The 19897-nt window shown below is 55.3% G+C and overlaps 8 protein-coding genes across 8 annotated transcripts; 4 read left to right on the top strand and 4 right to left on the bottom strand.

Moving 5' to 3' along the window:
- Positions 1–159: 159 nt before the first annotated feature.
- ISF_03021 (TPR domain protein) lies at positions 160–661 on the bottom strand (the record flags this gene model as incomplete). The annotated part of the gene is made up of 2 exons (XM_018846627.1): positions 160–199; positions 330–661. 2 exons carry the CDS (start codon positions 659–661, stop codon positions 160–162), a joined length of 372 nt encoding a protein of 123 aa, XP_018706355.1.
- Positions 662–721: 60 nt separating this feature from the next.
- Positions 722–1224, bottom strand: ISF_03020 (TPR domain protein; the record flags this gene model as incomplete). Its single annotated transcript, XM_018846626.1, has 2 exons — positions 722–1044; positions 1167–1224. The coding sequence occupies 2 exons, from the start codon at positions 1222–1224 to the stop codon at positions 722–724; spliced, it is 381 nt and encodes a 126-aa protein (XP_018706354.1).
- Positions 1225–1514: 290 nt separating this feature from the next.
- Positions 1515–2422, bottom strand: ISF_03019 (TPR domain protein; the record flags this gene model as incomplete). The annotated part of the gene is made up of 2 exons (XM_018846625.1): positions 1515–1860; positions 2292–2422. 2 exons carry the CDS (start codon positions 2420–2422, stop codon positions 1515–1517), a joined length of 477 nt encoding a protein of 158 aa, XP_018706353.1.
- Positions 2423–4090: 1668 nt separating this feature from the next.
- ISF_03018 (Xaa-Pro dipeptidase) lies at positions 4091–5857 on the top strand (the record flags this gene model as incomplete). Its single annotated transcript, XM_018846624.1, has 4 exons — positions 4091–4146; positions 4232–4284; positions 4342–4468; positions 4525–5857. The coding sequence occupies 4 exons, from the start codon at positions 4091–4093 to the stop codon at positions 5855–5857; spliced, it is 1569 nt and encodes a 522-aa protein (XP_018706352.1).
- A 334-nt stretch (positions 5858–6191) lies between these two features.
- On the bottom strand, positions 6192–7596 carry ISF_03017 (Legume-like lectin; the record flags this gene model as incomplete). The annotated part of the gene is made up of 2 exons (XM_018846623.1): positions 6192–7392; positions 7502–7596. 2 exons carry the CDS (start codon positions 7594–7596, stop codon positions 6192–6194), a joined length of 1296 nt encoding a protein of 431 aa, XP_018706351.1.
- A 645-nt stretch (positions 7597–8241) lies between these two features.
- ISF_03016 (dolichyl glycosyltransferase) lies at positions 8242–9874 on the top strand (the record flags this gene model as incomplete). Its single annotated transcript, XM_018846622.1, has 3 exons — positions 8242–8318; positions 8389–9155; positions 9213–9874. 3 exons carry the CDS (start codon positions 8242–8244, stop codon positions 9872–9874), a joined length of 1506 nt encoding a protein of 501 aa, XP_018706350.1.
- A 3216-nt stretch (positions 9875–13090) lies between these two features.
- On the top strand, positions 13091–16343 carry ISF_03015 (chromatin assembly and remodeling factor; the record flags this gene model as incomplete). The annotated part of the gene is made up of 6 exons (XM_018846621.1): positions 13091–13093; positions 13189–13254; positions 13315–13373; positions 13428–13446; positions 13497–13562; positions 13620–16343. The coding sequence occupies 6 exons, from the start codon at positions 13091–13093 to the stop codon at positions 16341–16343; spliced, it is 2937 nt and encodes a 978-aa protein (XP_018706349.1).
- A 2312-nt stretch (positions 16344–18655) lies between these two features.
- On the top strand, positions 18656–19651 carry ISF_03014 (hypothetical protein; the record flags this gene model as incomplete). Its single annotated transcript, XM_018846620.1, has 1 exon — positions 18656–19651. The coding sequence occupies one exon, from the start codon at positions 18656–18658 to the stop codon at positions 19649–19651; it is 996 nt and encodes a 331-aa protein (XP_018706348.1).
- Positions 19652–19897: the final 246 nt, after the last annotated feature.

Here is a 19897-nt window from a genome sequence, read left to right as displayed (position 1 = left end):
TTTTGGCACATGTCAGCGTACACGTGAGACGGACCAGTTCCAGGAACTTTGTCTGATCAGTATATGGTTTACTTTGTTTCTTAATAATAATAACTGATGTTTGCAATGTATTGGTTGCTCTAGTTGTTGATGCAAAATCAAGCAAAGACTATGTTTGAGCTACTTTCTCGAGTTGCTTTCATTCCGTATCCATTTTCTCCTGTTCAAGTCAATATCACTTAGACCCCTTCCCAGAACATCTCATAAAGTCGAGACCATCATGACTTATAAAAGGTCTGCCGAAACATCTCCTCCTCTCCGACCAAGAATCTGTCGCCGTCTGCGCATACCACAGGATGCGCTTCGCCAGGCTCGGCGCCGTCTCCTTGGCCGCCACATACAGCCTAAAAAGCGCCAACGGCACCGGAAAAGCCGGCGTGTCCCATCTCACACTCTCAACCCGGGCTGCGGCCGCCCTGCACCGATCTGGCCAGATAACCACGACCGAGTAGCCGAGGGCCCTGAGACCCTCGAGAAGCATCTCCTTCAGGGGCCGCCCCTGTACCTGACCACCCATCAATGCCGCTGAGAAGTACACCATCTGTAGCTCCGGCCGCGGCAGCTCGTCCGGGAACGAAGAAGGGTAGGTTGCCTTGACCTTGGTGACAAGCTTGCGCGTCATCGTGGGCGACTTGGCTGTCCTCAGTCCCTCTGGAAGGTTCCCTAGGCGGCCGATGACCTCCTATCGCTCTTTCATCTGTCTGTCGGACGTGACGCGTCGCTGTGCGCAGAGTGTGCAGTCGCATGTGAAGCCCCAGGAGTTGAAGTCGCGCTGGACGTACTCGTGCGAGTGCAGCTCCCGCGTCTGGCAGTAGGGGAAGAGAAACTCTGTACCGGGATTCAAGTCCTTGCTGACGCGCAGGATGAGCATGTCGCCGATGAACGAGCGATGGCAGTTTCCCGCGCAAGAGTTGTTCAGTCGAGCCGCCTTGATCCAGACGCCAGGATTGACGGAATTGCCGACAACGAAAGCCGTGTCGATTCCACTCCTCAAGTTGCCCAGAGCTAGGGGACTTATTATAGCTTGCCCGCCAAATGTGTTTAGAGACATTATCTTCACGGCGAGGAACCTATACACCCGAATCGGCTACGAAGCTCTTAGTTCACCGTGAGTGTTAGTGACTTACGAATCAACGATCGGATGTCCATCTGGGTGGTCTCGGCCGACAGTCTTGTAACCACCATTGTGAAGCTGTAGAAAACGGCGGGAGTATTCTGGGTTGTTTATAAATTTTGCACTATTTGCGTCAAAATCTCGTCCTTGCCTTTAGCCGAGGTGCCGTTGCTGCTGGTTCAAACATGATGAAGTTACCACTGGCATCCACGGCGCACTTGCTGTGCACAAAGGCTTTCTCGCAGAGCAAAAGATCGCCCGCCTTGACGGCCTTGACCGTGAACAGCCCTCGTCCTCGGCTGGGGGCGTCTCGAACTTCGACGGGACTCGAGGATGTAGCGCAGTCCACCAAGCCAAAGCCCTAGTTGGCCTGCTCGTGCATGCTTGTGAATGAGTAAACGCCGTCGGCCTGCTCCCTCAGTCTTTGTTGGACGCGGCTCATTTGCGTCTTGGCATCCTTACTGGCGGGATGCAGTGCTGTGAACTTCTCTAGCCGCTCCAGGCAGCGGTCAAAGTAACGCAGCGCGTAGAGCGCTCGTATCTCACGAAATAGTGCCATTTCCGTGGGCGGGATCTTTTCGGCTGTCCTGGTCGCGTCAAGAAGGGCCTGCTCCGGACGGTTGAGGTTGAGGTTGGCAAGAGAGCGGTTGGGGTACGTCAATTGCCCTTCTTTGGGAGTGGCTGCAAGTCGAGCGGCATCCGAGTATCTTGATTATCTTTGGTAAGTCGTGAGTACATAATTGGGTGGTAAAAGCTCACAAGCGCAGTGCTTTGGCTCAAAGCTGCTCCTTCACAGCCTCATTGGGTTCATCCTGACCGTTTCACTGCTGATTTGAAAGTCTTCTGTTCTCCAGACATCCGGGATGCGGCTATCCAGCGGTTTCAACCAAGAGACGTCGCTGAGATGATCGACTCTTAGTGAATAAGAACTGTCCGTAGTGCGTTCGACGAACGGCTCTTTGATGATGAGCACAGCTCCTTTTTGCCACGATGGTGCTCTCTAATGCTCACCTGGCTAATGAGAATTAGCCGAAGCTCGTCAAGAGGTGGGTCGGATGGAAGATAAGCTGGTGGAAGCTGCGCGGTGGAGGGACGGGACAAGTTTGACCGATTGGAGCTCATCTTCATGGCAGCAAACCTGGCAACAATGGACTCTTGTGAAGGATAGTCCTGGACCGCCCCATCATTTCGAGGCTGAGGGAGGTCGTGCATCAACTCGACCTGACGCAGGGCAGTTGCAAACTGACCCTCGGCACCATCGACATCCATGGTTGGGCTGGGGAGAACGAACCGGGTCTCAATTAATTGCTGGGTTTTAGGTCAAGAGTAGACACGGCTCGACTTCCTCAAGGATAAGAAATGGGAATACTTGAGCAATACTTCTCGTCGAAAGATGACTTGGGGTGTATGTCGCATTGAGTTGCTGGCGAGCATGGAAGGTGGTGAGTACTAGTACTCTGACTCGCAGCAAATGACTTTGCAATTCACTTTGAGCAAACAGCAGCTTCTAGCTGAGTGTCGGTCGCTATGAAAGGAAACGGCAAATCGCGCATGTCCGTCCCGAAAGACTGAAATCCAGACACACTGCCACTGCGCGCATCCGGCGAGCGAAGAAGACTGTCGACTCGTAAAAGCAGGATTCACCCATGTTGAATTGGAGTGGTGAAAAAATTGCATTGACTTGCCTTTGATGTTGCAGCTTCCCGGCGATGAAACAGTGCGCTGTAACTACGAGAGCCTCCAAACGAAAAACAAGTAATTAACGGAGCCTGGTGTGTAAATGTAGAGATTGTCTGGAAACGAGACGAGATGCGATACAAACGCCGACTCTGTTGAGGCAAGGTAAATCTTACGCAATCAACACATCAGTGTAGCCAAGATCTCGAAGAAAAGTGGCAACCAATGGAGAGGAATGAAGTGAATACACCGACTGGCCGTTGCCGCACATAGAGAAGAGACAAAGCGGCGTTGGCGGATGGAGACTTTCCCGCCAGCAACTGTTGCAACGTCTCTCAGCTCAGGAAACGACTTTGGTTCAAGACGTTCAACTACCTCGTCGTCTTCGAGATGTAGAGCTTCGATAATCGCTGTATTCACGAAAGCGAGGCGGTTGATTTTCGTATTAGCGGTGCCGATGCTCGCGCGGCCTGCGGCGAGGGCCAGCAGAAGATCGGCACGGCGCAAGGCGTCAATTACGCATAGCATTCTGATCGATGTGGGAGCCGAGAAGGGATATTCGAATCCATCACGAATGGCACAGTTCGCTCGATTGCTCGCATTGGCCAGCTATTGCTATGATGCTTGAGCAATTGGCAATCGTGCTCATCCGTTTGCTGTGGGCAGCTCCCTGAGATGCTTGGACAAGGTCCCTGGCCGCCGCTGACTAATCGCAAGGCTGTTTGATCATTTTGCGATAGCTCTTCCTTAAAGATCAGGTTCATAACAACCCTTGAAAAAAGAAGCCCCAAGATAATCCGGGGGCGGACTGCCCTGCCATGTCCAAATGAGTCTAGAAAGTGGAAGGCAGTTGACCATTTTAGCTTCCTCATCCCTGGGGCCAATCCTTCCCATCAAGCAGGCGGTATTGCTGCACTAGTGACAGGCCAGTGTCCGATACGGCGGATAGATAGATGTTGGGACTTGGTCATGTTGGACCTATTTTACCTAATTTTAACGTCTCTGGATGTCATAGTTACAGCCCCCTATCCAGCTGGCGCTGACCAAGATCCGCAGCATTTGGGTACGCTTGCCGAAGGTACGACTTTAACTAACCCTATCATGGATTTGCCTGCCTCTATCTCCATCCGCTACTGTGGGGGTGGACCTTCCGTTCCCCCGCAGCCATTTTAAGAAGAGCTTCCTTCTCACACACTGTTCGTTGCCCAGCTTCCAATTCCATCACCATAGCACGCAACCGTGTCGGGACTTCATCTCACAATGTCAGCTGCAGAGTTTGACTACGAGTTCGTCCTGGAGGATGAGTTTGATGCCATGTACGTTGATTCCGGGTTCAGTGTCCTTCACTGTCGGCCAATGACGACAGCATAGCGAGCCACTGACTGTGCGATTGACCAACAGCTCTCTGGACAAGAAAAAGTCTCTAGATGAGATCCTGAGCGGCAAATATCCTGGTATGGAATTTGCGACACTATTACAACCAATGCCTGCACAGAAACTGACCACCCCAGCCAAGAACCACGCACGCAAGGTCGCCCACGAGCTCGGTGTCGACGAAGGCATCATCTACCTCGTCGGCGAACCAGAGCGTCGCTTTCCTGACTCTGACCAGGGCCCCAAGTTCCGCCAGCAGCGATAGTATGATTCCCTTCTGTACTGCAACCACGCTGGATTCTCTATACTAACCTGCGCAGCTTCTACTACCTCTCGGGTGTAGACTATGCCGGCTGCACCCTCACCTATGACATCAGCCTTGACACCCTCACCCTCTGGATTCCCTATACCGAACCCAAAAAGAGCCACTGGTTCGGCTCGACACCCTCTACCGCCGAAGCCGCCCGCCTGTACGATGCCGACCAGGTGCATTACACGAGCGACCTCGGCGACTACCTCTCCAACCTCCCGGCCGCGTTGACCGTCTATGCACTGCACGCTGACCAGCGTCCACCGCAACTGGTTCAGCACCAGTCGTTCCGCGCGCGCTCGTCTGACGGGCCACTTATCGACACCGCCGCTCTCAAGCCGGCCATGAACCGCGCCCGCGAGGTCAAAGACGAGTACGAGATCGCCCTCGTCCGCCGCGCCAACGACATCTCCAGCGCGGCCCATCGCCGTGTCGCCCGCAACCTACTGCGCATGCGCAACGAGAGCCAACTGCAAGCCGTCTTCGAGGCTGTCTCCACCGCCAGTGACGCCCACAGCCAGGCATACCCCGTCATCGCCGGCGCCGGGCCCCATGGGGCGACGCTGCACTACGGCGCCAACAATGCGCCGCTCGCGGGCCACGCTACCCTCGTCTTCGACGCGGGCTGTGAGTACCGTTGCTACGCTAGCGATGTCACCCGTACTCTGCCCATCTCTGGCTCGTTCTCGCCGCGCGCCGCCGCCATCAACGACGTCGTCATGCGCATGCAGGCCGAGTGCATCGAGCTTATGCGGCCCGGCAAGTTCTTCTACGAGATTCACAACCACGCAGGTCACGTCGCCGTAGACGGCCTCCTGAAGCTCGGCATCCTGCGCGGCACCCGCGAGGAGCTAATTGCCGCCGGCACCATCTCCGCGTTCTTCACCCACGGCCTCGGCCACCACGTCGGTCTCGAGGTGCACGACGTCGTCGGAGACGCGCCCCTCATGCTTTCTGCTGCAGCTGAGACAATTGGCGGTCTTCGTCACAGCGGCAAGCGCACTATGATGACGCCAGATAAGCTTGCTGCCATGAACAGGATTAGCAGAGCGACCGCGGCGGAGAAGCAGCGCACCGTACTGCGCGCGGGCATGATCCTTACCATCGAGCCCGGCCTGTACTTCAACCGAGAGTATCTTGAAGGCTTCTTCCGCGACGATCCCGTCCACGGAAAGCTCATCGTCTGGGACGTCGTCGAGCGGTACTACCCCGTCGGCGGCAGCCGCACCGAGGACTGCATCCTGGTGACAGAGAGCGGCTACGAGAACCTGACGACGGCGCCAAAGGGCCAGGAGCTGCTAGACGTGATCAACGGACGCGAGGGAGCCAAGTCTCGCCAGTAAGCGCGAGGCTTGTGTATTTTGTATTTGTTCCTGGCAGCTAGCAATGACGATGATATAGTTCAAAGCACAGTATTTACAACCAATTGACAATTATTTGTACATAGACTTGGCTAGCGGCGGGCAATCTTCTTCTAGGCCGTAACAAATATACACAGGCAGCGAGCGCCTCAATCTCACTCATTCTTAGATGCTCCAAACTTCATTGGTTTTCCCCGACAAAAAAACAAACAACAACGCCTGGAAAGAACAGTTCAAAACAAAAGCCCTAATTAAAAAAAAGAATTGACTAATATGGTAGCATTCACGGCTCTTCTCCTTACAAACCGCTTCTCTGCTACAGATACTTCTTCGGGCCCGCCATCTTGCGGCGCTTGTACATGATATACACGCCGGCGAGGACGACCTGCGTACCGACGAGGATGAAGATGAGCTTACCGTGACCGGGGATGCCGTCCAGCACGCGCTCAGAGAGCTGTTGGTGGTGGTCGGAGAGGGCGCCGCGGAAGGAGTTCTCGTGGGAGCTGATGCGGCGGTCGATGGTGTCACGCAGCGAGGCGACGTCGCGCTGGAGGGACTCGACGGTGCGGGTGAGGGCGTCGACCTTGTCGAGGCGCTGGAGGTCGGCGCGGATGTCGCGCACCATGTCCTGGACCTCTTTGTGGCGCTGCTCGTCAACGGCGTGGTGGGCGGTCACGGAGCGGTAGACGGCGGCGAGCTGGTGGTAGGTCGACTGCAGGCGGTTGTGCAGGTCGGCGAACTGCCGCGCCGAGGTCTGGAAGATGTCGGCGTTCTCGTCGGGGATGGTGTTCTTGAAGGCGTCGTCGGGGTTTTCGAAGCCGCCAGGAGGCGCTTGCTGCTGCTGGTTGTTGTTGTTGTCTCTGTTTTCCTGCTGGCGCTGAGAGTGGCGGGGGTCAACGGTCTCGCTCATGACGACGAGCTTGAAGACCTCGAAGGAGTCAGGGTTCTCGGGCGTGGCGGCGGTGACGCCAAAGGTGTAGCCCTGCGGGATGGCGATCTTGTCACTCTCGAAGCACGTGTTGCCGTCGACCTCGACCTTGAAGCGGCCGCCGCTGTGGTGGACCTTGATCTGCGAGGGGCGGCCGAGGTTGCGGTAGCCGACCTGGCAGTGGCCGAAGGCGAGGGCGTCGATGTTGGTCTGGGCGGCGTAGTCCTTGGTGCCGTCGTTGAGGAAGCCGCGGAGCATGCCGCCGGAGCCGCCGTACTGGTCGAGGACGAGGACGAGGCCCTCAAAGCGGCCGACGGTGTAGACGCTGTTCTCCTGGACGACGTGGCGGCCGTCCTTGGCGAGCCAGATGTTGAGGTTGCCTGAGGCGCGCTCAGGGCCGTTGGCGCGGAAGTCGATGTCGGCGACCCAGTCGTCGCGCTGCAGCGTGCGCTCGCCCCAGATGGAGGCGCGCTGGTTGCCGAGGCCCATGGGCGTTAGGATGACCTTGTTGGAGAGCACGTCGGGTCGGTTGGGCTGGCCGTTGACAAAGAAGTGCGGGATGGTGCCAGGAGACTCGTCGCGGCTGAGCCTATTGGTGACGGATTGGTGGTTAGTGGTCTGTTCAGAGAGAGGCCATCGCGGGAACGGAGCTGGAGCATGGGCAGTGAGAGGCAGATTCGGGGACGAGGAAAACTGACTTGGAGTCTATGCCGAAGCTCAGCTCGTTGATGAGATACTGTGCTTGGCCCAACCCAGCAGCAAGAGCTGCTAGGATCATGGAAGCTGTGCGCATGGTGGCGAGATGCTGCTCCTGTTCAATGTAGTCGAAAAGAGAAATAATATATATATTTCAAGAGGACCACGGGAGTCTTCTTGTCGAGTTTGCAGACCCAATGGTCAATACCGAAGGTCGCGGACAAAGGACGTGGAAGGAACCCTCTCCAATGGCCGAGTCAGCGAGAGGACACTTTGCAGGCTGCCGGCGACAAGGGGTTGGAGTTATGGCGGGGAAGCGTTGCCAGGATAGGACACGAGACGGCAGCTACACAGACGGGTGAGTACGTTGTGAGAGGTCGAAAATATGCGGCGATGAAAAGAAATTACTAATTAAGAATAAAAGCAACCAATCGTGCAGAGGAATGGTATTAGATGCGGGAAGTATCTAGGGGAACACGAAGCTCGTCTGAAGAGTGGCGCGTGTTGCTAATCGATAAGGTGCCGAGCATGTGGAGGTGAGGGTGAGCTGGTCAGTGCCACTGTGCCAGGTACATACAGATGCAAGCTGCTACAAACAGCAAGGTCCCAGCTCTGATTTGGTGATAATTTACTGCCCATCTGCAACACCACGCCGTGAATCTCGGCCGGGCATTGTCCACTCTGAATGGCCTTTGCCATGCCACACATCTCCTAAGCACTCTCTCCTCATCTTTCACCCAGCATGTCCGACGCGTATCCAACAATCACGCAGTGCGCGTTGGTTGCGGCCGCCTTTAAGATTCTCCTGTTCCCCGCCTAGTATGATCATCCTACTATACAGACAGGCTGCTGATGAGAAAGGGCAATTGTTAACCTCTTCAAACCACAGCAAATCGACCGACTTTGAAGTCCACCGCAACTGGCTCGCCATCACGAACAGCCTCCCCCTGTCCGAGTGGTACTACGAAGACACGTCGCAATGGACACTCGACTACCCGCCCTTTTTCGCCTACTTTGAGTGGCTCATGTCGCACATCGCCCGCCTTGCCGACCCGGCCATGGTGCACGTCTTCAACCTCGAGCATGACTCCTGGCAGACCGTCTACTTCCAGCGCACCACCGTCATTGTTACCGAGCTGTTGCTCGCCTACGCCCTGCAGCTGCTCGTCGATTCCTCCCCGCTGTCCTCGCGCCGCGCCGCCCGCGTCGCTGCGCTCTCTGTACTGCTATCGCCTGGACTGCTCATCATCGACCATATACACTTCCAGTACAACGGTTTCATGTACGGCATCCTCGTGCTGTCGCTCGTGCTCGCCCGCAGCAAGGACTCGCTGCTCGGTAGCGGCCTGGCGTTTGCGGCGCTGCTCTGCTTCAAGCACATCTACGTCTACCTAGCCCCAGCGTACTTTGTCTACTTGCTGCGCGCGTACTGCCTGTCGCCAAAGTCCATATTTAGCATCCGCTTTGCGAACTGCGCCAGGCTGGGCGGCGGAATCGTTGCCATCGTGGCGGCAGCGCTGGGTCCGTTTGCGGTGCTGAAGCAGATGCCGCAACTGCTGAGCCGACTGTTTCCATTTGCGCGAGGGTTGTGCCATGCGTACTGGGCTCCCAATGCTTGGGCCTTATATTCCTTTGCCGACCGCGCTCTCATTATTCGTAAGTACTCGGCAACCCCAGTCATGCAGTCCTCATCGCCCTAGCTAATTCCTCCAGTTGCTCCGAGGCTGGGACTCGATATCAAGGCAGATGCTCTCCAGAGCGTCACTCGGGGGCTTGTTGGGGACACATCGTTTGCCGTTCTCCCTGAAATCAGCGCCCGTACCTGCTTTGCCCTAACACTGCTCTTCCAGTTGCTCCCACTCATCAAGTTGTTTACGCAGCCGACTTGGGAGAACTTTATCGGCGCAACAACGCTCTGCGGCTACGCTTCCTTTCTCTTTGGGTACCATGTGCACGAAAAGGCCATTCTGCTCGTCATTATTCCTTTTAGCTTGATCGCACTGCGAGACAGGCGGCATCTCTCTACCTTTCGGCCACTGGCTGTCGCGGGTCACGTCTCCCTCTTCCCTCTATTGTTTACCCCGGCTGAGTTCCCCATAAAGACCGTATATACGCTGCTTTGGTTGGTCATTTTTCTCACAGCCTTTGACAGGCTGGCGCCGGCGTCAAGCAAACCGCGCTTCTTCCTACTTGACCGCTTCAACACGCTGTACATTGCTCTCTTCATACCGCTGGTAATCTACACATCACTGGTGCATCAGGTCGTGTTTGGCCAGCGTCTTGAGTTCCTACCGCTGATGCTGACGAGCGTGTACACCGCTGTGGGTGTGGTCGGCAGCGCGGTGGCGTACATGGTTGTGTACTTTACATCATAATATCCAGTGACTTCCCTTTGCGAATATTATCTAGACTTGTTTATAGAAATTCAACAAAAGCGGCGTGCAAGGCTTTTCTGAGAGTTGGTGTTGACACCCTGCTTGAGGCTTAATGGTGAGGCCGTGGCAGTGAGACATAACGCGGGGTAGGCCGAGCTGCCTGAGTTGCCTCTTTACGAACGGCAAGAACCGGGCACCGATAGGCCTGCAGCATGCAGCATGCATGAAGACTACCACGGCCGCGTTGGCCATCCGATTTTCTGCGCTCTTAATATCCTCTCTCGAATCTTCTCGAGTTGATTTAGATCCTTCTAGAGACCGGTTGGTAAGTGCTTGGTTCAATAAAGTCACATAGTACTAGCTACTTACAATAATAGACACTCGATGGCTGCTGGAGACTCGAAAGCAGCGGCCCAGCTACCAGCAACACGAACGGTGCCGATGAAGGTGCTGTGTTTGGGTATGGGCCGCACAGGAACCGCCTGAACCTGCGAAGCCCCCTCTCATTCTACAGTCAACGTGATATTATGATAAGATGAGCGATTGACTGAATCAACATTGTGACAGCACTTCGCGAGTCTCTGCTGACTCTTGGGTATCGGCACTCATACCATACAATGGACGCTGTCGGTGGCAAATTGCACGACTGCAAACTGTGGAATGATCTGATGAAGAAGAAAGAAGCTGGGCAGAAGGTCACATGCGAGAATTTCGACCAAATTCTGGACCACTGCCAGGTAAGCTGTCTTGTGCCCCCGCCGATGAATGGCGTTGTCAACATGTCTTCCTGTTAACTCAAGGAATCTCGTAGGGAGTTTTAGATGAGCCAGCTGCGTATTTCGCTGAGGAGCTTGTTGAAGCGTATCCCGATGCCAAGGTTATCCTGAGTGTGCGAGATACGGAGAGCTGGTTTGCGTATGCTGCTTTCCCCTCTATCCGCAGCAGCAGACACCGTTCAGCATGTATCACTCTTGCTTGAACTTGTTCTTGCTAACTAAATGTGGTAGCTCTGTCAAGAAGACTCTGCGCCCCATTCACGGAAGTTGGCTCTCCCAGGTCGTGTTGTTAACGGACTGGTTGCTGCTGATGCCGACACGATGAATGCACCCAATGTTCCAGAGCCTCAGCCAGCTGCGGTTTGGGGGCAACTCTGAGGGAAACGCGCGGCGAGTCTATGAGGAGCACAATGACTGGGCTGGGCGCCGCTGTGCGCCTTCTTGGGCCGCGAGGTGCCCGAGGACTTGGCGGCTGGGGACACGCCGCACCTCAACAGCAGAGCAGAGTTTACACGCAACCATCATTCTCTGAGCGGCAGCGAGGAGATGGGGATTACAGCGGCCCGGCCTGGCTTGAGAAGGGTACAAGTCTGGTGACTTGGGAAAGAAGATAGCATATGTTGATTCAATGTGTGAATCAAAGCACAACTACCGGTTCTGAGCTATGGGTAACGTGTGGTGACGTGCGGTGTAGTGTAGTCTAGAATGATGTTGATTCCATCAGTGTCCCTTCTAAAAGTCATATCTATTGCGACTCTAAAACTGGCGATTCAATAAAGATCTAGAGGGCAAATAACTATCAAATATATCGAAGATATAGATGATGTAGTTGCAGTGCCAGACACGGCTCTTACAAGGGTTGCCCATCATACCCATGGTGACTTTCTGTTTTTGGTCGAAGCTCAAGAGACAGCCCCAATCCAATCCAGCAATTATTTTCCGGCGGGAGCAAAATGGCAGGATAACAAAAATCACGGAACTCAATCAATCGAATCGGTCTGCACAGACACTCAAAAAGCACCGCCTTGAGGGGGGCCCAATAGCCACGCCCGCCGGGCCCTAGCAGCCAAGTCTGGGGGTTGTCGGAGATGAGAGGGGGAGGACGGGCTGCATTGGAGCGGATCCAGGAGGTGCATCGCGGGGCTAAAATCATTATAAGATAGCTGATTCAATTCCTCATGAGTTTAGGAGCCCAACGAGCACAAATACGAGCATGAAAGGGGCGCGGGTTGTGGTGTAAGAAGGTAATATCACGGCGAGTCGGTGTTGGAGGTGGTGCAACGGGCAGTGAGAGGCGCAAAGAAGAACGGGGCTGGCCCCGGCGCAGCCGGGTGGGCCGGGCTTGGAAGTACCTTTTTTGTAGCTGGGGGGAGGGAGGGCGACAGAGGAGGAAGGAAGAGAACGAGATGACGACAAATTAGACAGCTAAAGCGTGGAGAACAAAACTTAAAAATTAACAAGAGCACAAAATTGGCCTGTCTTCGATTTTTAAATGACCAAACTTCTCGTGGATGCCAAGATAAATCACTCCCAAGACGCAACCTGCAACGGAGGTACACCCTCTGGGTACCTGAAAGCTTCGGCCCCCACAACTTTAGTGCAAGGTTGCCCTTCCTGGCGAGGCAGCTCTGTCACTCGTCAAATCCAATTTACGGAGACACAAGTACCCCAACCACTGTATTCCGCCTGCGAGGTACCTGCTCTTCACGCGACCTCGTTTGCCTGACTACCTACATAGAGGTACGCGCCGCCCACCACCTGCCAGCCCCGAAAATTAAAGCGACGACTTCCGTACCCGTCCGTTGTATTTTTGTTTTCTATTATTTTCGTCATCCTTTCTCTACTTCTCTTTCCTCTTTCTCTCCTCCTCCTCCTCCTCATCATCACCACCACCACCGCCATCGCCATTATCATCATCCGGCATTATCGTCAATTTCCCTCATCCCGTCATCTCCTTCATCGTGTAAGTGAGGTCACCACTGTGACAGGAAAGACCAACCAAACTCCACCAGCTCGCCCCCCCCCGACAGACCCCGACGACAACAACCACCACGACAGCCAGAAAAAAGGGTCCCCACCTCTGACCTTTTCAACTCCCGTCTCTTCTCGTTTCTGCACAATCTAAAACGCCGCAGCTACAGCGAATGCTATCCTGCCACGGCACCTCCTTTTACTCTTGACTCTTTTGGCCGGCTCGCCGACAGAGACCGCGCGCGCCATCCGCCGACGACCCATCGCCAACTTGTCCTCGGCGCGTCCCCAATTCTGCAACGGCCGCCCCCCTCCACACACGGTACTTGGAGACGGTAGTCGATCCGCTTCCACAAAGACGCGCTCTTCAACAACAAGGCTCATTGTCGCTCTCAGCAACGTGCAACTCGCCGCCTGCTTAGCGCATACGTATAAGCGCGACTAGGCCGTTGTTGCGGCCCTCAACACGATGGTACGCATCTTGGTCACGACCCTATCCATGCCGCCTCCCCGTGAACGTGTCGCACTACGCGCCGGGCATCGTCCTGACTAACCTGCCTTCCCCAGGTCTTGTTCAAGCGCAAACCTGTCAAGTTCCTTCCCCCCCAACAGATCGACGACGAGGATGTAGAGGTATTCCTTGATTCCATCGTCACACATGCATGTCTCTGTGCGACAACTGACGCGACGCAGGTCTGGCACATTCCCCAGACGGGAGAAATATTTGCCGACTATGATGAGTATCTAGATAGGTAAGCGAAAACACGCCGTCGTCTAGTTATTGAGTCCTGCTTACACCGTTCCAGGATGGAGTTCTACAAACAGGTACGGCGCGCAATCTAACACTATGCCTGACCCAACGCTAACCTCCGCAGCCTCGATTCAATGATCAAATAACGGGCCATTCCGGCCTCACCTTCTTCGAAGCACATGAGAGCGAGGTTTGTTTTTCACAAAAACATAAATCAGGGACCTGCCTGTTTCTGACTGCTCTCTAGCTCGCTGGCGCACGTGAAGTCGATGAATCCTTCCCCGAAGCCCTCAAAGGCCCCATTCTCCGCAGAGTCCAATTTCAAATCGTTTCACGGCTCGACAATCTCGTCGATTCCCTTTTCGACGAATTTAAACAAGACTACTATCCCGGCGAAGAAGTCGCTATTATTACCGGAACTGGCGAGCGAACCCATGGCCTCGTCCGCGACAAGACAACCTTTGGCGAGCGCTTGCTTGCCGACGGTACGCGCACAAAGCCCTCAACAAGATATCTCGTCGATGCTCGCGGCAGCGAAATTGAACTCATTGTCACGGAAGATAGCATCTCACGCGACCGGGGTGCATTCACAAAGGCCATGCTGCGGGCTTTCCTCAAGAAGACGGTCATGCGCGAAGCTTGGACTGGTGCCCCATGGCTTGTCAAGCAAGACTACGCTGCGCAGTACCACATCGACACCAGAATACCCCCGCATCTGCGTTACGATACAAAGCTGCAGGAGCGCAAGCAGCTCCAGGCCCAGAAGCGCTCATCCGAGATCAACGGCCACGCAGCATCCCAACCAGCACGGCTACCCGAGCTCAAACCCGCTAAGACCATTAAACCCAAACCTCCTCCAGGAAAGGGACTCAAATGGCCTGCTGGAATCGTCAATGGTACTAGTGCGGAGCCGACTATCAAAAAGGAGCCCTCTCCTCAACCGCCTCCACCACCAAAATACCCCATCGAAGACTTGCAACTCGAGCCCAACCCCGAGACGAACCGACCAGCTATTAAGTTCATGTGCAAGGATGCGCCTGTGGATGAGTGCAGCGACGACCCGCTCGGAGAAGATGTCGAAATGAAGTCTGTCGGTCCTCTACTGGAGACTTGGGATACCCTCAACGTGTACTGCGAGATCTTCAAGCTCGACTCTTTCACCTTTGACGACTTTGTTGAGGCCATATCCATGGCTTCCGAACGCACTCCTGTTCAGCTATTTGACGAAATCCACTGTTCAGTTCTAAAAATTCTTGTGGACTCGGAGCAAGATGGTGGCCGAGTTCGCATTCCATTACCGGAGATCGAAGATGACGACAGCGAGGACGAAGATGGAGAAGCGGAAGTGGGCGACGAGGAAGAAGACGAAGAGGAGGAAGAGGAAGAGCCGGATGAGAAACCCGTTAAACGAGCTACGCGCAGTAGCTTGGCAAAGCAAGAAGCCGAACGAATTGCCGCAGAAGCCGCTGCGGCCGAGGAAGAGACAATGAAGGCTGAAATTGAATCCAAGACGCGCGCCGAGGAGATGATGAAGGAATTCAATTGGGTAGAACACCTTCGTCAACGAGACTTTACCAATGGCGGTTGGGAGCGCATCGTCGTCGGTCTACTACACCAGCTGTCCAAGGGCGAGAGGAATCAGCAGTTGTATGAAGATTTACTCTTGCGAATCATCCCTCACGATACGGACCCTACCCAAGAGGCCGCACGCCAAAAGTACGCCGAGCTCGACATAAACACGCGGGTACAGATTTTGCAGATTCTCTGCATGTTGACCATGGAGACGAAGGCTGTGCGTGCCTTCATGGAGGACTGCAACGAAACCATGACCAAGTATCGCAAAGATAGGGTCGAGTGGCAGCGCCAGCGCAAGCAAACTGTTGAGGACCTTCGTCAACTCAACGAACAGCGCAAGATTCTGCTGCCGGACAACACGCCCCCCGAGGAAGAGCCCAAGGAACCTCACGAGAATGGTGATGTCAGCATGAACGGAGCTGATGACACCGTCACTGAAAAGGAAGGTGACGAAGAGGCAGACCCCAGCAACGACGAGAAGCCACACAAGAAGCGCCATGGTCGCCAGGTTGTCGATAAGCGTAAGAAGCGTGAGGAAGAGGAGGCAGCCCGCAAGGCCAGGGAAAAGGCGCAAAAGGAAGCCGCCAAAGCGTCTCACCAATCGAAGCAATTTACCAAGTTGCTCAAGGAAATCCAAAAGAAGGAGGACCTAATTAAGAAGTGTGAAGACGAAATTGCGACCATTGAGAATGATCTTCGCGAAGCCGACTGCCCACGGACACGAGTTCTCGGCAGAGATCGATTCTGGAACCGATACTACTGGTTCGAACGCAATGGCATGCCCTACGGGGGTTTGCCTACTAGCTCGACAGCTGGAGCCGGATACGCCAACGGACGCCTATGGATTCAAGGACCCGACCAGATGGAACGCGAGGGCTACATAGATGTACCAGCGCACCTCGAAAACGAGTACAAGGCCAAGTTCAAGATGACGATTCGCGAACGTAAGAATAAGGAGGAAGGCGGTACGAGCATGGAGAGTTCTCAACAGTGGGGCTACATCGCCGATGCCGAAAGCCTGGATAAGCTGATCCGGTGGCTGGACCCGCGAGGGTTCAACGAGCTGCGACTTCGAAAGGAGCTGCTCTTGTTCAAGGACAAGATTGCGGAGCACATGGACAAGCGCCAACAGTATCTGACGAACTCGACGGAGGAGGAGGCGCGTAAAGAGGATTCGACGTTGAAGCGCAGTAGCTCACGTATTCGGGAGAAGACGCCGGAGCCGCCGAGCTATCGATGCCTGCGGTGGGAGAATTCCATGGCGCTGGACGAGCTCGGCCACTTACACGCCGATCCGCCGCCGCCGCCTCGTCTCCGAAAGCAGACCAAGAAGCGAGAGGCGATGGAGGCACCGGCCGCGGCGCCTGCGCAAGCTTCCAAGAAGAGAAGGCGCTGATTGAGGAGCAGTCTGTAGATATTGTCTGTGGGGTGTTGTGGGTGCTATGATATTGTTGTGTTTTCCTTGTTAGTTATGATTGTTGCATTTAGAGGTGTTTCGGTGGGGAGACTGACTGGTCATAGAAGCGGGTTCGGCCACGCATTAAAAAAACAAGGATGGGCGATACCATGTTGCCTTTGCTTTTTACCGGAAATGAAGATAGAAATCATGTATTATATAACATTCTGGATAGCAGACAGGGTTTTAGGATACCAATAGACGGTTCATGATAGGCAAAGGGTTAAGTAAAGGTGCTCATACTTTGGCTAGACACATGGTACAACGGGAGTTTGTATACATGGATGACCTTGATGGAGTTTGACAATGATTGTGCTACGTCGATGGGTTGAACTTGCCGCTCCTCCTCTTTCGTCGCGTACAGGGAGCCGGCGATGCAACCTCTACTGCGGTTGTTGGCGGGGAGACTCGTGAGAGGAAATGTCAGGCAACATTATGAATCACAGTCATATCCCGTACCGGCTTCAATACCACTTGGTCGCCTTTCTGCCCTCCGTTTTGCACCACCCGTCTTCCACGCAATTACAAATAAATGGCCGCCGGAAGGTTGTCGAGTTGTGCCGTGTGTGCACCCGCGCGTCAAACAAAACCCCCCCCCCCCGATGCCTCGCTCCTCCTCTCAGCAATCATCGTCCCCCACGAACCTCGACGGCAAACTTTCGAGGGAAACTAAGCTCCTCAAGGCCCCATATCCCCGCGTCTAGCCATTTTTTTTTTTTTTTTACCGATTACGACCAACGCGGCGGGGGAGAACGGACACACACCCCGCCCCGATGTGCGAGTACGTCGAGGCGGAGATCGTCCACGGCAGCTGCCGCCGGGCGCCGCCGCACTGGACGGTGAAACGGCTGTACCGACGCTACGCGGCGAGGCCGTGGCCGCTGGGGCGGTGCGCGGCGGCGACGCACAACCCGGGGCTGGCGCGGCTGGAGAGGACGGAGCAGCGGAGGGGCGCGTGCCGGCACTGTCGGGACTCAGGGGCTTCGGTCGGCACGGTGGTGTACGAGCATGTAAGTTAAAGGGGAGGGGGGAAAGTTATGGGGATGTAGAGGGGAAGAGGGGGGGTGATCTCTGGTCGGAGAGCGTATTAACTTGTTTAGCACGACTTTTCATGGATAGAAGGGGAAAACGAGGGCGGGAGGACGAGATGGAAGGGCTTTATCAGGAGGGTGCTGCGCATATAGGCGATGGATCGGGGAGGGGATGGACTGCTTCGAGAAATTTTGAAATTCAAGGTTTGTTTTCTTTTCGGAGGGTCTTTGGGGGCGACATGTTATCCCGTCGAGGATAAAGCTTGTGACGGTGCATAGTCGTCGGCCATGTGAAGATGATGAAGCCGTCGGCGGCGCTTTATGACCATGTCGTGACGGCTAATGTAGATGAGGTAGCATTGCTGTAGGGAAGCTTGATTATTATTATTACTTTTTTTTTAAAAAAAAAAGAAAAAAAAGGAGAGGCTATGTAAAACATAGTTTTCTTTGTGACTTTAGGACATTGCCCGCCAACAAGACTGTGTATTTGTGGTAGAGCGGATGATGCCGCTCAGGTAAGCGTTAATGCGAAAAGCCGTTGGACATTGTCACATTGTCACTAACAAGGGTCGGACTTTTAGCAGACAACCGTGGGGGAGGGACTAGGAGGAAATAAGTCGGGACACCTGGGCGGCCAGAAAGTTGTGCTCTAGCAAAAGAAGGCGGGCAGGCACGATACCTAGCCGCATTTGAGAGAAATGCATTAGATGTCCAGGGCTCCAAGAGTTGTTGAGCCCGTCAATCGGCGGCATCCGTCGAATCCGAACACTTGTTAATATAGAGCGGTGTGGGGAGGCCCGATGGCGGCGTCGTTTTTGTTAGTGCCGAGTTCTAACTAATAATCTGTACGGATATTCAATCCCAATGAATACAAGCTCAACTAAGTAGTTTCTGCCGAGGCTTCGCTCGGCCATTCATATTCAGTGGCTTTTTGTTTGCTCAGCTCACAACCGCAGACCAGGGTGTGGCGCCTGTCTCGTCTTCTCTCCTTCTTTTCTTTTTCCTTCTTCGTATTGTTTTATCCTCAATATCACGGGTTCCATCCTGATACAATATTTTTCCTTTTTTTTGTCTTCTTCTTCTTGTCCTACCGATATTCACCAATTGCGGGACGTCACAGACTCCGTTTGTACGCCGAATAACGCCGCCCGCTCTCCTCTCGTCGACCAAGACAGCTTTTCCTTCTCCTTCCATCAACCACAAACCCACAAACAAGCGACCATGTCCGAACCAGCCAGCGAAGCGCTCGCTCTCGTCGAGCCCGTCGAGCCCGTCGCCGTCCTGCCCTCGAGCGAACCCAGCGAAAAAGCCGCCGCCACCACCACCACCGCCGCAGCTCCTACATCGTCGCCCCCCGCCCCCCGCCGACTCTCCGCGCTGGCCCGCGCTGACGACTTCCTCGCGCACCTCCAGCGATGCATGCAGACGCGCGCCGGCGCCGACACGGTGCTCATGTTCGCCTGCTATGCGACGCGGCTCGCCGGCAACGCGCTGGACATTGGTGGCCACGCGGCGCTCCGGTCCTCGGCGCGGCAGCTCGTCGCCGCGCTCTTCTCGCTGCCGCCCGCCACCACCGTGGTGCTCGACTCGGCCGCCGCCACGCCCCCGGCCATCCGCGCCGTGCTGGACCTCGCCCAGCGCCTGCTCGCCTACTCGGGCATGATCTCGGAGATGCGCACCATGGGCCGCCTCTGGGGCCTGCTCGGCCTGTACTCGGCCCTCAAGGGGTTGGTGGCCAAGACCTTTGCCGCTCGCGGCAGGAAGAGCAGCAATGACCCGCTGAGTGATGAGGCAGCGGAAAAGACGTTTGACGGGCTGGTCGCGTGGGCGCAGATGCTGTGCCTGGTCGCCTTCCAGGCGTGCGAGAACGCGGCGTACCTCGGCAGCAAGAAGATTCTGCCGATTAAGCCGCTGAACCAGGGCAAGCTGGCCCTACTCAGCGTGCGCTTTTGGGGCGCGTACGTGGCGATGGAGGTGGCGAGGCACCTGGTGGAGCGCGGGCGCAAGCTGTCCGCGGCCGGCGGCGTGGTCAAGACGGCGGAGGAGAGGCGGTGGCAGGAGGGCTGGCGCAAGGCGTTCTACAGGAACGCGGCGTGGGCGCCGCTCACGATGCATTGGGGCACGCCGGGCGGGCTGATGCCGGACTTCCTGGTCGCGCTGTTCGCGCTGTACCCGGCGACGGGCGGCATGCGGGATCTCTGGCGCAGCACGGCGTGAGATGGGGGAAAGGGGTGATGAGAGGAGAGATGAAGGGGCATGACTATATATAGAGATTTGCATATGTGGCGACGTGCAGCTGCGGGTGCATGTTGCGGGGACGACTGGTGACGTTGCAAAACAGTATCTGGATTTACGGGGAATCTGGGTCTTGGATACTACTTTCTTTTTCTTCCATTTCTTCGCACAAAGATTTCTTGTTAATCTTTACCAGCCTGTGACAAGGCTTAGGAATCAACGCCTGTT

The sequence above is a fragment of the Cordyceps fumosorosea genome (genome assembly GCF_001636725.1).
Source record: "Cordyceps fumosorosea ARSEF 2679 chromosome Unknown scaffold_5, whole genome shotgun sequence".
In the NCBI taxonomy this organism is placed as follows: domain Eukaryota; kingdom Fungi; phylum Ascomycota; class Sordariomycetes; order Hypocreales; family Cordycipitaceae; genus Cordyceps; species Cordyceps fumosorosea.
This window is presented reverse-complemented; position numbering and strand designations above follow the sequence as displayed.